The following is a 14,128-nucleotide window of genomic DNA, read 5'->3' as shown; positions in this document are numbered from 1 at the left end:
TCTGTAATAGCACCAGAGACTTAATTTTAAACAAGTGAATTGAACATAATGGGAGCTTAAACTTCTAGCTTAAATGTAAACATTTGCATTGCAGACAACCAAACTTACGTGTCTGAACCTGGAATTCAGCTCTCCTCTAGCTGCCATTTGTGCAAGGAAAATAACATGTATATACAGTTATTGTTTATTTCTATTAGATACGCAAATTGGAGTATTATGTTGCTTGAAGAAAATTTGCAGGCTTCGGAATCCTTTGTGTCCTTAACAAAAATACATCTGGGGTCATTTTGCCATGGAAAGCAGGTGGAATCCTCAGGTTAACTATTTCCAAATGACATGCTTAGGTTATTATGGACTCCTGTTGTAAGCCTTTGAAAGATAAGAACCCAGAACACTGAGCTTTGTCTACAGAGAAAACATAAGCAGAGAACATTAGTTCTTTCTAGACTGCATATTAATAAAAAGGAAGTTTCCAGAATCACTCCATTCCAAACAGTGAAATATAGGAATAGTACCAGGAATTTGCATCAGATTACTCCTGGACTGCAGAATAAATAACATCAGCCACAGGTTGTTAACGATTTAATTTCCTCAATTTTCTGAAACAAAATCATGTTATTTGACCATGCAGAGCAGATAGAATGCTGAGTTTACGGTTCCCCAATACTTTTTAATCCCTTAACATCGGTGCCCGGTGGTGGCACTCTGTGTACATTAGATATGAGTTACAAATGTATCAGAGAAACTTTTTTTTTCTCCCTCTGAATAGATGTTTAAATATTTAGGGCAGATTCCACTGCTACATGGACACAGCTCCCTATGAGTTCATTGGAGTTGTGTGTGTATCTAAGAGTACAACTTGGCCTCCACGTTTTAGATTTTAGCACTAAGCTTCCAATGTAAAATAACGTGTGATCTGTAACACACAGGAAAGCAGTAAGACCTGGTTTTAAGGAAGACTACAATTACATGTTTCTGTCTTTCTTATCGATATGAAGCACTGCCTTCAGCAGAGCTCTTGAGAATATCCTTACCTCTTCTCTAGACAGTCTTGCTTTTGTATAAGGTGCTTCTCTGGCAGCTTTGGTCATTTCTATAGCTGGAAAAGCGAGTAGGATACTTTTTTATATCTTTGCTATTTCTCTCCAATTTCCATTCTACCAGTTTCAACTTAGCATCATGATGGAAAATGCAGAGGCATTTAAAAATACTTCTAGACTAATTAATTTTTTTTTTAAATTATTAAAAAGTTAGGATGTAGATTTTGAAGTATAGACAATGTTCAGATCAGCCAAAGGACATAGCCAGTCACCCTTTCTAATAATCAATATTATAACTGTGATCAGCTAAGCATTTTAACTGGGAATTCCTACAGAGTCCCAGTTAAAGAATTCTTTAATTTAGAGAGATTCTTTCCTTATTCTTGTTATTCTTTTCATCCTTCTGTTACAACATATTTGTAAAGTACCTAGATTCTTGAGTGTCCGTTTTATTTATAAGGCTCACATTCACTTGTCCAGGGCCAGGAGAGACAAAGCATGAGTGCATGGTACTTGTGCAAGATTACGTGAATGCTGTAGGATGTGTAGTCTGATAGAAACCTGTACCAGTGCCAAGAGCAAAGAGACAAGGAGGAAAAAAAAAAAAAAAACCTAAAAAAAAAAATATATCCTCTCAGTGCAGTGATTGACCACTCTAAAATTTGTCCAGGCTTTCAAAATTCCTCCAAAATTGCTTTCTCACTGGATTTTACTGTTACAAAAAAATTACTCTGTTCTCAATTCTGTGAGTATACTGAACAGTTCATATATTTTAGTGGGTTTCATGAATGTCAGGTTCTTGTTGGGGATTAGAGTTTTTGAGGGATGGGAGGCTTTTGGAAGATTTATTATAAAGGTCACTGTCTACTTCAGATTTTTTTTCTGTGGTAATATGCTAATGCTAATGGCATCCAGCACAGTAGAGAAAGATCTTGCACAGTTTTGAAAGTTTTACAGATGCAATTATAAGTGAGAGTGAGCTGCTAGCTTCATTTAGTCTTTTCTAAATCCTGCACACATAGCCAGATAAGACAGATAGATACATTAAACATTAATCCTTCTAAAAATGTTGTTCCACTTGTGGCCAAAACAGTATTTTATGGCATTCATTGCAAAGGTCAGCTAGATGTTTTGCACAAAATAGCACCTTCTTGTATCAGTTGGAAAATGACTTATGCTTCAGTTTCCTTCCTCACATGCTAGTTTATTCTTTGAGCAATTGCAAAAATAAATACCATAGAAAAAGAAAACTTACATTACAATCCACTTCTTTCATGATGTTTCCATGGAGTTAGTCAGTCATTAATGAACATCTGAGAAGTAGATACCTGGTCCAACCTTGTTTGGTAAAACAGTTTCTTCTGCTTGTTCACAGAAGAGCATGTAGTGTATAAAGGGGCTGCAAGATTCATCATTACGTAGTATGTCAACAGATTCATGTGATGGAAGTGTTGACCGCTTGCTCATAACATGGGTATCTTCTTCCACTAGCTGTTCTATCAAAGTCAGCTTTCAATTAGACCACATAATCTTAAAAGTCATCTGGTTTTATTGATTGGCTTGTGGCCTTGAATGACATATTTCTGTAGATGATAAGTGACCTGTATTAAAAGTCCTGTTCATCATCTGATATCCTGCAGGTGCACATCAGCAACAGAAAGTCACAGTCCATGCTGGCACTGCAGATTTTGCACTATCCCACTTTTACTGAATTGGGCCTTTTATAGCATCAGTATTTCAATAGGTATGCACCTACCCTGACAAACAATGTGCTTTTGTTAAACTGCCTGCCCAATCTCCACAGATCTTGAAGCAGCATTGAAAACAACTGCTCTTCCAGTGTGGACAAAGTCAGTTGAGTTCAACACCTACTGTAACAAATCCTTCTATACACTGCAAGGTAAATCCTATGCAGGGAAGTTGTCCCATGAGCCCCTGACAGGCATGATTTGCTATGGTGAGCAATGAATTTACCTGACCTTGTCCACACTAGTGAGACAATTTCTACTAGTACTTGAGTGGTTCTGAGGGTAGAAAATTATTTTTGACACCTCTCATCAAAAACAGGTAATTTTTTCTAGAGAAGGCATAGCCCCAGTGACATTACATAGCTGATGTGCTGAAGTGCAGCAGGGTGAGTTAAGGACACGCAGTCATCACTCAGAAAGACACTTGTTTTAAATTCAGAATACTTTCATAGGTAGAATTGTACTTACGAAAAGTTGTATTGGTAATTTCACATACAATGGTCTACAGAAAATAATCATACATGTTGTGTGCAGCTATTAAATAAGGTAGACTTCAAACATAGTAAGAGCCAAATTACCCTCTCACACCAGAGTAAATCAAGAGGGGTACCACTGAAAGCCAACGAGTTACTTGTACATGAAAAACACTAGTATTTCTGAAAACATGATATAATAAAGTTCCTTCTTCTCATTTGATTTTCATGAATGCCTTAATCAGCTATGTCTCTATTGGATCCAGAACATAAAATGGGGAGAAGAAGGGGGAGCAGGGAAGGAGCGTAATAGTAGGACTACAGGCTGGCCAGTCAGGAGAAGAGTGTCTGTCCCATTCTCATTTACTCTGAGATACAGAGCAAACAGCTTTCAGACATACTAAACATTTTGAACATACTAAGGGCTGTTTATTTCAGATGTGTAAAATGCTGTAACTTGCCAGTAAACATAGCTAAGCATGCAAGTGCGTGCATGAAGATAACATATTAGTTACAAGAATTGTCCTATCATTATCTTTCGTTTCTTTCCTGAATCACCTAGAATATGCCACAATTTAGCAAGAATCTCATGATAAGTAGTGTCAGAAATAGCTTTTTTTTTTTCCCAAGCTGCTGTCTATTTTAGACATAACATCACCCTTTACTGTAGCCTTCCACATAAAAGCAACATGAACAGTAATGTCTCTAAGGAAGCATGAATGATTGGCTTGCAGATTCTGTACCAAAAAAGAGAGTTTATTTACTCCACACAGGTCATAAATTTCCTTAGAAAAACTGTCAGTGTTAATCTACATGTGGTGTTTAGTAAATAGAGCTTTCCTCTGATTCCCTTAATCCATGTTCTTCAATTGTCAAAAACAGTGGAAAATTGTTTTCTTGTGCCTAAAAATACAAATTATTCTAGTTCTTTAAAACTGAGTGGAAGCAAATAGCTGAAAGACTTTACATGTTCTTCAGCAAGATGGGCATTTAGACATGGAAATGTGAAAGGATAAGGAGAGTAACCGAAAAGTAGAAAGTTACCTAAAGGCCGGTCTGCTTCTCTTACTTGAAGCAGCACCTTATTCCATGAAGGCTGTCATTGAAATCAGTGGAACTGCAGATAGAATAAGGCTTTTCTTTCCATCTTACCAAGGGGGGGAATTAAAAAAAGGGTGGGATCTGCCTTTTCATGTAAAGGGCTTTTATCTGCTCAAAATCACGCTCACCTCAGGGTGCCAAGCACTGTATGTTTGAAAGCATTCCAAGGATGGGAAGAGCTGCTCTATCTTCTCCACTACAAAGGGAAGCTTCATAGTAATGAGAGCTGCTGTGGTCTTCCAAGAAGGGTTTTGCATCTGCTTTGCCCCCTGTGAGGACCTCATACTTGCTCCTCCTGGATTTTTCCAGGTTACGTCTTTATATGCTTAAATTAGGGAAACACTTGAGTGACTGTCTTCACAATGAATTTTGCCATAAAAGGTCAGAAGGACTTCTCCCCTTCTCTCATCCTTTTCAGTATGTATGCATTTAATAAATTATCTCAATATTTATAAGATAAACTAGAATAACAGGTTTTGGTATTACATCACGTAAGCTCTTAATATCCCAAGGTCAGAGAATCCTATTAACATTTGACTGCCTGGTGTTAATGGTGAAGATTTTACTTACTCATGTTCCTTCTGGGGCCTGACCAGCATTTGAAAGAAATAGTGTAAAATTTATCATACTAACCATAACTGAATTATGAAGTGTGTTACGAAAAAAAAATCCAGGATTTGTACAAGACTCATTTTTTTTTCTTTTCTATCACTTCAAAACAGACTATTTAAAGAAAAAAAAAAAAAAGCTGCAGAGAATTTTGACTTCTGAACTGAGAGTATAAGCCAGTTTTTAGCCCGTAAGGAATTTTTATGGTTGAATTATAGACTTCTAAAAGATACAATTTAAAACTGAACTGCTGACAGTCATTCTGATCATATTTTATAAGCTACTATTAACTAAGATGAGACCTTAAAGGAGAAATAGATCCCATATCTATCTGCTGACTCTGGGCTTCTTATCCTTTCCTCTAAAACAGTGCAGCCTACTGTCAGGGAGAATATTGGTCAGATTAGACTGACTACAGATCCAGTCCAGTCTAGCAAGCCCAGTGCTGCTATAGAGGCTTTGCAAAACTTAATTGCCAACTACTCCATCTGTACTGAGCACACACAAGCAAAACCTCAACAATTTTCAGCAGCTTCTAACTCAGCCAAGTTCGGGTGGGTCCTTTTGGTCAAGGGCAACAAAAGGAACTTATCTGATTTTTCCCCCTTATTCCTCTCCTACCAAGGAAAACTTCCCATCTCAGCTCTGAAATAGATATTAGGGTGATTCTAAGAAATTCAAAACTATTGTGAAACAATGGGTTTTCTCTTAATGCTGATCTTACAAGTAGCAGAAGTATTTCTGCTGGTAGTTTCCAAAAAATTCAGCTTGAGGCAGACTCAGGATTGAAAAGCTCATCCTGAACAGTAAAAAACTGGCAATGATATGTGAGTGAAAACAAGGTCTTACACTGGAAAGTGGTAGACAAGCTTAACTGCATATACTGCTGGCAGCTTCACCTATAATATTTTTTCTGCCAGATGTCTTTTATTACTAGACAGAATCATTCCTGGGATGTCTAATGTTTTGTCATCTGCACCTATGACTTATTTTTGGATTGATGTTGTTGTCTCCTGTGACTTTGCTGCGAAATCCGCAACAGCTGACTAAGGGATCGACCCTGTGTTATGCCCTGCACCCCCAAGGTCCTGAGGCCATAGCTGATGTGGGGCTCACATCTGTTATTGAGTGAATTTTCAGGAAAGAAAGGGCAAAAGCAGACTAATTTTTATAGTTCCTCAAATAGTTGGTTTGCTGTGTCCATTGCATTTACTGTTTGACATTACTGAATGCTTTCTTCTCTTTCACTCCTGTAGACTGCACCACCTCTTTCAGTGCTGTATGTTTTCATCCTTTTTAGAACAAGTCTATTACTATTTACTTTTTTTCTATTGCTTCAGCTTTAAAACTCACCTTGTTAACAAAGAACGTGCCTGGGTTTTTTTTCTGCCATTCATGCTATTGAGAATTTGCAATGGGAATCCTCACTGTTGCAACACTGAGGGAGTAAATGTAAGGACTTGGTGGTGAGCTTGTGGTTGGGAGCATTAAAAACAACCTCTCCTACTCGAGGCTGACTTAGATCTTGTAGTATCTTCTGTGTGAGCTTTATGGAGCTTGTATCTGGACAGAGTGCACTTCATTAGTCCCTTAAAAAGCAGCATGCAAAATTTAGGAACTCTGCAAGGATCCAAATGTATAAACCCTTTTTAATTACAAACAGTTATACCACCCACTTTCCCTACAGTTAGTCAAGGGAACCAGTTTTCATTGAGGTCAACAGAAAAAATAACCGTGAAGTTTCTGGCTCATGCTGGTTTTATATGTGCTGAATGAAGTAAAGAAAAAACAAGAACATTTAAGCTCTCATTTTCTAGCCTTTATATTTCTAGAACAATGTGATGATTTTATCTGAATTTATTCAGGGAGAAAAACACCACCTTTTCCTCATTCTAAAACTAGTTACACAGAAGCTGGGAGGAAGATGAATGGAAAGGGACAAAGTCAGTCTTGCAGTGAAAAAAAACGTTTGTCCCTAACTATGAGAACCCCAACAACATTCTACAGTTAATTTTTAGTTTGCATGCTGCAAGCATTAAAAAAAAAAAAAAAAAAGAAAAAATACAAAATTTACTTGAAAAAGCCAGGCCGTATATTTCCCTAATGTACTACACATTCACATTTTTACTGCCAGAAAACACAGGCCATACTTTTCCCTTTCAAATGCTGTTGTAATATGACAAGTAGGCCCACGGTTCTTTCCTCCGCAATGATGACATAGTCATTTGCTGCTTTAAACCTCATTGAAATAAATTTAGTTCCAATGGGGCATAAAAGGCTGCAGACAGGGAGGGAAATGGGAGAACCCTACAGTAGGACTGAGACCTTGGCTTGCAGTCCATGCTTATTAGAGAAGCAGAAAATACATCATTTAGGGGAAAAAAAAAAATCAGAAGCAGTAACTATTTACTTTGTTGTTTGCGTAACATGCATTTCACTGTGTGCCACAGAAAAGCCAACTCTTTTTCAGTAGTGACACAGCAGGTTTCTTACCAGCATTGAGAACTCTTCTCCTGGCATTACTGGGTGCAGAGCCCTGCTAATCTCTGGATTTCTGAGAATCGAACACGTACTTTTATATCTCAAAAGGTATATGGTAATAGTTAGTACTCCATTTTATACTGAAGGAAGACTTGCTAAAAGGCTTGCCTGAAATCACAGAGCAAATCAGCATCAAATCCCGAGGCAGAACGCAAGAGTCTCGGCTCTCCGTCCTCACATCCTCCTGAAAATACTGTGGGGAAAAGTCATATTCTCAAGATTGATTTCTTTTTCATGTAATCATCTTACAGACTTTTACATCTTTATGCTTATGTTTGTATCAGGAACTAAAACACTAAAAAGTAGTGCATGGTGCTGAAATATTAAATCCTTTCGACTAATTCTGGGACACAAAGAATCTTCTTTTATCTGGGTTGTAAATCAGTGGGGCAGGGAGGCAGGAGTTAAACTACAGTAGTCCGTAGACTATGAATGCTGTAGTTACAGAACTCATTACCACATGACTACTTAACGGACCAAATAATGTGCTAATCTAGAGTTACTATTTGTCATACTTAAGAAAAAGCAAAGAATAGCTGGGCAAGCAGTCAATTTACAACCAGAGCAAAAGTAAAGCACTGCCAAGAGACACTGGGGCTTATCTTGCCCCTACTGAAATGAATGGAAATTTGGGCAAAACCTTCCCTAGCATTAAGCTGATTTAAATTCACACATTTTGGCTCGATGCACGCATTCACAAATGCATAAAAAACTTTGGGAAGGTAGATGTTGGAAAGAGAATATTGGCAAGTCCTTAACTATAGTAATAATTGCTGACATTGCTGTAGTCGCTCTGACTAAAAATATCCAATACAATAACAAACCTAGTGAACCCATTCATTTACTCTTGTTTCACAAAGGCTATTTACATACATAGAGAAGCTCAAAATATATTCTGTAGTCGTCATATTTACAGCACATCCCAGCCCAACAAACTGTCATCGAAACTATTTGTTTAGGGAACTTCATCCAGGTTAGAATCTTTCAAATCTGGCAATTATTTTTCATCTTGAGCATACGATGCTTACGACAGCAGTATGTTGGGCCCATGTTTGATAAATGTTAACGGTAAACAAGCTCAGGGGTGTTTAAAACATTACTTTTTGGTCCAAAAGCAACCTCATTACAGCTGTATTCACAACAGAGTTAAAAGTGAAAAGGCTGAAGGACAACTGAAGCAAATACAGCCGTACTAATGAAAATCCTGGTTTATAAAGAGGATCCAAAGGTGTTTGCTAAAATGTAATTTGCAGTGCAAGCACATTTTTTCACTAACCTCCTACAATTCTCTAACATCTTAAAATATGACCCATTTTGCAACTAGGGCTAAAATTCCGAGAAGTTCTGAAATAAAACCCGAGGAAAGCCGAGCAGCAGGGTTTCTCTCCATTTCAGCCAAATCCAAGCCAACGTTCCAGATTATATATATCATAACACAAATTATTTTTGCTGGAAAACCCCATCCAGCTTTTATGCAGGTCCATAAATGTTCCTGATACTATTATTAATTTGTCCATAACCATTGAAATAAAACTCTGGTGCTCTGAGCTGCGTTCTGTTCCAGGCTTGTAGTAAGTTCCTGTTAAACGTGTAAATGTTCAGCAGGAAGATATTTTTGCACGGAGACTGAAAATCAGCTGTGCCAGATACCTGAAACTTTGTTAGTGCGTTCAGTGGAAAATTTTATTTCGACATTCTAAATAACCATGGACTATTTTAAGTGACCTTAAACTGGTGCCTTCCAATAACTTATTTTCGTTTATCCTAATTAAATTTTTATTTTAGTAGGAAGAGAGGTGACTGTAAAACTTTTAGTGTGACTAATTAAAAGTGGAAATGTATCTTCTTGTTTGAAATAAATCATGATTGTCAGGCTTATATAGTATTTGGACAGAAGACAACCTCTTGCCTTCTTTCTAGCACCTTTGGAATGGCTCTAATGGAATGTGTTTCCCCATCCAGCTAAAAGCTGGGGAAAGCCAAGAGAACCTATGGTCGTAAACATTTTACCAAAATATTTGTAAAAAAAAAAAAAAATGTTTTATGTAAGGAAACTATAGCAATTCAGAGCTTCTGAATATCCCAGTAATTGTCCTTTGGGAATGCCTGTGGCTTGCTTTGGGGGGGAAAAGCAGATCCCTATGGTTGTAAGAGAAGCAGGGTGAGCACAGGAGGGGTTTGTGGTGTTAGCCAAAGTGACTGCATTTTCACAACGGGGTGGGAAACTTCTACAGGCCCTCCAACACTGGACCAGGAAAAGGAAAAATAAAATTTAAAAAAAAAAAAAAAAGAGAGAAAAAAAAAAGGGGGGGGGGGGGAATGAAGGAAAAATTAAGAAAAATAGAGAAAAACAGAAGAGGCGGACACAGGTCCCTGCGGGGCAGTGAGTCGGGGCTGTTACTCCCTTTTTTAACCGTGGGAAGGGCAGAGGAGAGGGAGCAGGAACGCTGAGGCGGGACCCCTGGGTCCCAGCGCGTCGCGGCGGGCGCGGAGCGGAGGCGGCAGCCGCGGTGCGCGGAGCGAGAGCTCTCCCCTGTGACCGAACGTCAGATCTTTTTTTCTTATTCTTTCATATGAAATGCGGAAGGAGCAGCGCTGCATGCGGACTGCTGCCCGGGCGCCTACCTTCCCCCATGGGGGTTGCTCTCGGAGAGGCTCTCGTCTGGGGGGGTGGGGGGTGATGAAGGCGGCTGGGGTAGCGCCGGCGGAGGGCGCGGAGGCTCCGCAGAACGCGGAAACAGCTGCGATGTGTCTCTTGACCCACACCCCCTCCCCGTGCCCATGTCCCGGGGCTGTTCGCGGAGGGGCAGGCGGGACAAACCTGGCTTTTCGGCTGGGTCTGCGTGCCGGGGTTAGGGTTTGCAAAAGCTCCGTAAAAACGACGCATTCCCCCCCCTCCCCACCCCGCCACAGACAGACACACCGCCCCGAGTCACACACAGGCGGCGAGCAAGGAGCACACACGCAGCGCCGACTTTTTACAAGAAGGTGGAAGTAGCAAGTAGAAGTAAAGCCTTAGAAATTAGACGGAGGGTTGTGATAGGTCCTTATCTGCGCTGGGAGGCGTTTACACTTTTTTACTATTGGGTATGTAAATTGTTTTTAATAAGATCTGCCTTTTTTTTTTTTTTTTTAAGGGAGAAAACAAACCAGACTCCCTTCACCTTAATAGTCTGAAGGGGGTTTTATAGCTTTCATTCATTCAAGGAAATGGTTTAGGCTTTAGACTAGCAGAGACTTAGGAGGGAAAAAAAAACCCACACAAAAAAAAACGTTTGGCACCAGATTATTTTTACTTTTTTTTTTTTTGCAAACAAGACTTTTCATGCCTTTTTTTTTGTTTGTTTTTTTTTTAAAAAACAAGCCCCAAAGTGTTAATGGAAAAAACCCGGAGAGAAACGGGAGATCAGCGACTGTCTCCTACTACCCCCCGCTGCCCGTCCCCGTCCCCCTCCCCGTGCGGGACAGCGACTCCAAGCGAGGTTTCTGCTCCTTGAGGGGGTTGCACATTGTTGTATTTATTTTGAAGGCTGCACAAGTCTGAGGAGTGGAGCACCACGTGCTGCTGACTCTCATCAGCATAATGATCGCCTTACCCAGCGAGTCCTGTATATATAAACCACAAAAACCTAATCATTAGAAATCCCAGCCTCCAAAAACCACATTCAGGACAAAAAACTCCGGGCTTTTTTTTTTCCTTTTTTTTTTTCCTCCCTTTCGGCTCCTTCATCTTCGCCGACCTCAACTTCTTGGGACCCAAAATAAGTTTGTTGTTTTTTGGTTGCTTTTTTTTTTTTATTTTAACCCTATTTTTCAGAAAGAGAAATCACTCAAACCGACACTTGACTGATTTTTTTTTTTTTTTTTTTTGCCGCTGTTGTTCATCAGGGGCGTTAAAAAAAAAGGAAAGATTTTTGTTCGCCTATTCAACGCAACGGACTAGGATCCAGCAGGCGTCTTCATTAAAAGGACCGGACTGATCTGAGGCTGCCTTTTCCCACAATTTACTTGGTCATATATTAGAAATCAGCCTAAGGAGGGGTGTTTTGTTGGGTTTTTGTGTTTTGATTTTTCCAGCTATGGTCCCCTTTTTTTTCCCCCTGGGACTCGAAAGTTCAGCTTAAGTCCTATCGTCCCAAAGGAACCGGCTAAAGCCTCCCTTTTAATTACTAGCCCTGTGACTTTCCTCTTCACCCAACAACCCCAGTAACTTGCTTTCCTCGCCGAAATAGCTTCGGGAGCGATTTTTTTTTCTGGGGAGGGGAGCCTTTTCCCAAGCCCCTTCCCGAGCTCCCGCTTCACTCGGCTTCCTGAAGCCAAAGGCAATAAGCGGGGGAGAGCGGCGACTCGTCGCCTCTGTCCCAGCGAGGCTTTTTGTTTGCTCCGTTCTCCTTTTTTTTTCCCCTTTTAATATTTATCCGGAGGAGGAAGATTTCTTCGGAGGAAAACGGGACGTTCCCCTGAGCACCCCCTCGCCGGGTTTGGGAGTTTCGCTCCTCTTCTGGCGGCAGCAGCAAGCCGGGAAGCTGAACCAGCTCCGAGTTTGACTTCTCCCAAGACAACCTTTTGAAAATCCGAAAAGAGAGAAGAAAAAAAAAAAAAAAGGAGAGGACGGGGAGGGAGGGGAAGAAAAAGGAAAGAAATTCAAGCACTTGAGGGAAGAAGCGGTGGCTAGGAGGGAAAAGAGCAGAGATTCTGCAAGAAGGAAGGAAGGAGGAGGAGAAGCAGCAGCATTTGCAGCTGGGCAGAAGCCGGGACCATGCAGTTCGCCGCCGGGCTTTGCTGAGAGGGGCAGCCCCGCACTCCGCGGCCAGACCCACTCTCTCGCTGCTGCAGACGCCCGCCCCGGCATCATCTCCCCCCCCCGCCCCGTCCATCTTTCTTTAAAAAAAAACAAACAACAAAAGAAAAACAGACTGAGATTTTTTTTTTTTTCGTGCGTTTAATCCGCTTTTTTCTTTTTTTTTTTTTCCGAGTGGCTTTTTTGCCCCTCATTCTCACCCGTCCACTTTTCCATTCACCCCTTTTTTCGCTATATAGATATTTTTTATAACCCCCACCCCTCACTACACGCCTCCTCCAGCGATCCCCCTTACCGCTCCCCCCTATTCCCCCCCGCCCCCCAATTCGCTAACTTGTGGCTGTTGTGATGCGTATTCCCGTAGATCCCAGCACCAGCCGGAGGTTCAGCCCCCCCTCCAGCAGCCTGCAGCCCGGCAAGATGAGCGAAGTCAGCCCGGTCGTAGTAGCCCAGCAGCAGCAGCAGCAGCAACAGCAGCAAGAAGCGGCGGCCGCCGTGCCCAGGCTGCGCCCCCACGATAACCGCACCATGGTGGAGATCATCGCTGACCACCCCGCCGAGCTGGTCCGCACCGACAGCCCCAACTTCCTCTGCTCCGTGCTGCCCTCGCACTGGCGCTGCAACAAGACCCTCCCGGTGGCATTCAAGGTGAGACACCCCCTCCCGCCGCCGCCGCTGGCCGGGGATGCCTCCCCCCGTGCCCCGCCGCGCCGCGTTTCCTCCAGCGGAGCCGCCTCTGCCCTCGCCGGCCCGGGGGGGGTCTCTGTGCCTCCCCCCCCCGCCTTCTGCAAGCGTTTTTCTGACCCCAAGACTGCAGGGCCACTGTGTCCCCCCAACCTGCAATGATTCTTGTGCCTTGCCCCCCATCCTTAAGTGCCTCGCCGTGCACCCTTATCTGGCAGTGCCTTCTGTGCCTCCCGGCCTGCAGACGCTTCCCACCCCAGTGCCGCCTGTGGCCCCTATCCTGCAATGCTTCCTGTGCTCCCCGGCCCGCAGGGGCCTCTGTGCCCCCCCCCCCCCCCCCAATCTTAAGGGGCTTTTATTTTCCACCGCCCCCACCAAACCCGGAATGCCTCCCGTGCCCCTACCGTCCTGCAATGTCTCTTCTGCACCCCCGGCCCGCAGGGGCGTCTCTTTCCCCCGCCTCAACCCTCCTCGTCCTGCAGAGTCTCCTGTACCACCCGATCCTTCAGTGCTTCCCGGTGCTCCCCCATCCTACAGTCTCTCATGTTACCCCCCCCAGCCTGCACTGTCTCCTATGCCTTTCCCCGCTCCCCAAAGGAACTTTTCTTTTCCCTTCATCCTGCAATGTTTCCTGCGCCCCCTCCGTCCTGCAATGTCTCCAGTGCCCCACCGGCCTGCAGGAGCTTCTCTGCCCCCCAGTCCTAGAATGCCTCCTGTACACGCGCACCCCCCCCCCCCCCCGAGTCTTAGAGTGGCTTCTGTATCCCGTCCATGCCCTGCCGTGCCTCCACCGCCCCCCCGCAGTAGCTTCTATGCCCTCTGTCCCGCAGTGTCCTTTGTGCCCCCGTTTCCTAACCCACTGCATTCCAGTGCCTCCTCTGCACCCTCCGCAGTGCCTGCAGTACTCCCCCCCCAACTGTTGCAGTGCTTCCCGTGCCTCCCCCCCAGCTGTGCTTCCTGTGCTCCCCTATGCCCGCTCTGCCCCCCTCACCCGTGCAGCGGCTCCAGTTCCATGCAACCCTTGTGCTTTCCCTCTTGCCCTGCCAGTTTTCTCCATCCTGAATTCTGGAGCCCGTTATCTCCATCACTGCAGGGCAGTGCCGGCGAGCCCCCCTGCAGCGCTGGGTACCC

At 43.0% G+C, this 14,128-nt stretch overlaps 1 protein-coding gene and 1 long non-coding RNA gene across 9 annotated transcripts in view; one reads left to right on the top strand and one right to left on the bottom strand.

Moving 5' to 3' along the window:
* Positions 1 to 14,128, top strand: part of RUNX2 (RUNX family transcription factor 2) — a 224,477-nt gene that overhangs the window by 50,442 nt on the left and 159,907 nt on the right. For 7 of the 8 annotated variants that reach the window (XM_062638491.1, XM_062638496.1, XM_062638494.1 and 4 more), the window contains one exon: positions 12,678 to 12,961. In XM_062638491.1, the coding sequence (XP_062494475.1) occupies positions 12,678 to 12,961 (284 nt within the window). Of the gene's footprint in view, positions 1 to 10,271; positions 10,600 to 12,677; positions 12,962 to 14,128 lie in introns of those variants that run through there. The other variant, XM_062638492.1, reaches the window with a different exon arrangement.
* LOC134173969 (uncharacterized) lies at positions 11,229 to 12,743 on the bottom strand. Its single transcript, XR_009968453.1, has 2 exons — positions 12,648 to 12,743; positions 11,229 to 12,075 (listed from the first exon to the last, which is right to left on the bottom strand). It is a non-coding gene; the product is annotated as an uncharacterized LOC134173969 (long non-coding RNA).

This window comes from Pezoporus occidentalis, unplaced genomic scaffold (genome assembly GCF_034315485.1).
Source record: "Pezoporus occidentalis ecotype Australia unplaced genomic scaffold, CSIRO_AGI_Poc_V1 ctg57, whole genome shotgun sequence".
NCBI classification, from domain to species: Eukaryota; Metazoa; Chordata; class Aves; order Psittaciformes; family Psittacidae; genus Pezoporus; species Pezoporus occidentalis.
Note: the sequence above shows the minus strand (reverse complement) of the source record. Positions and strands in the feature narration are given on the sequence as shown.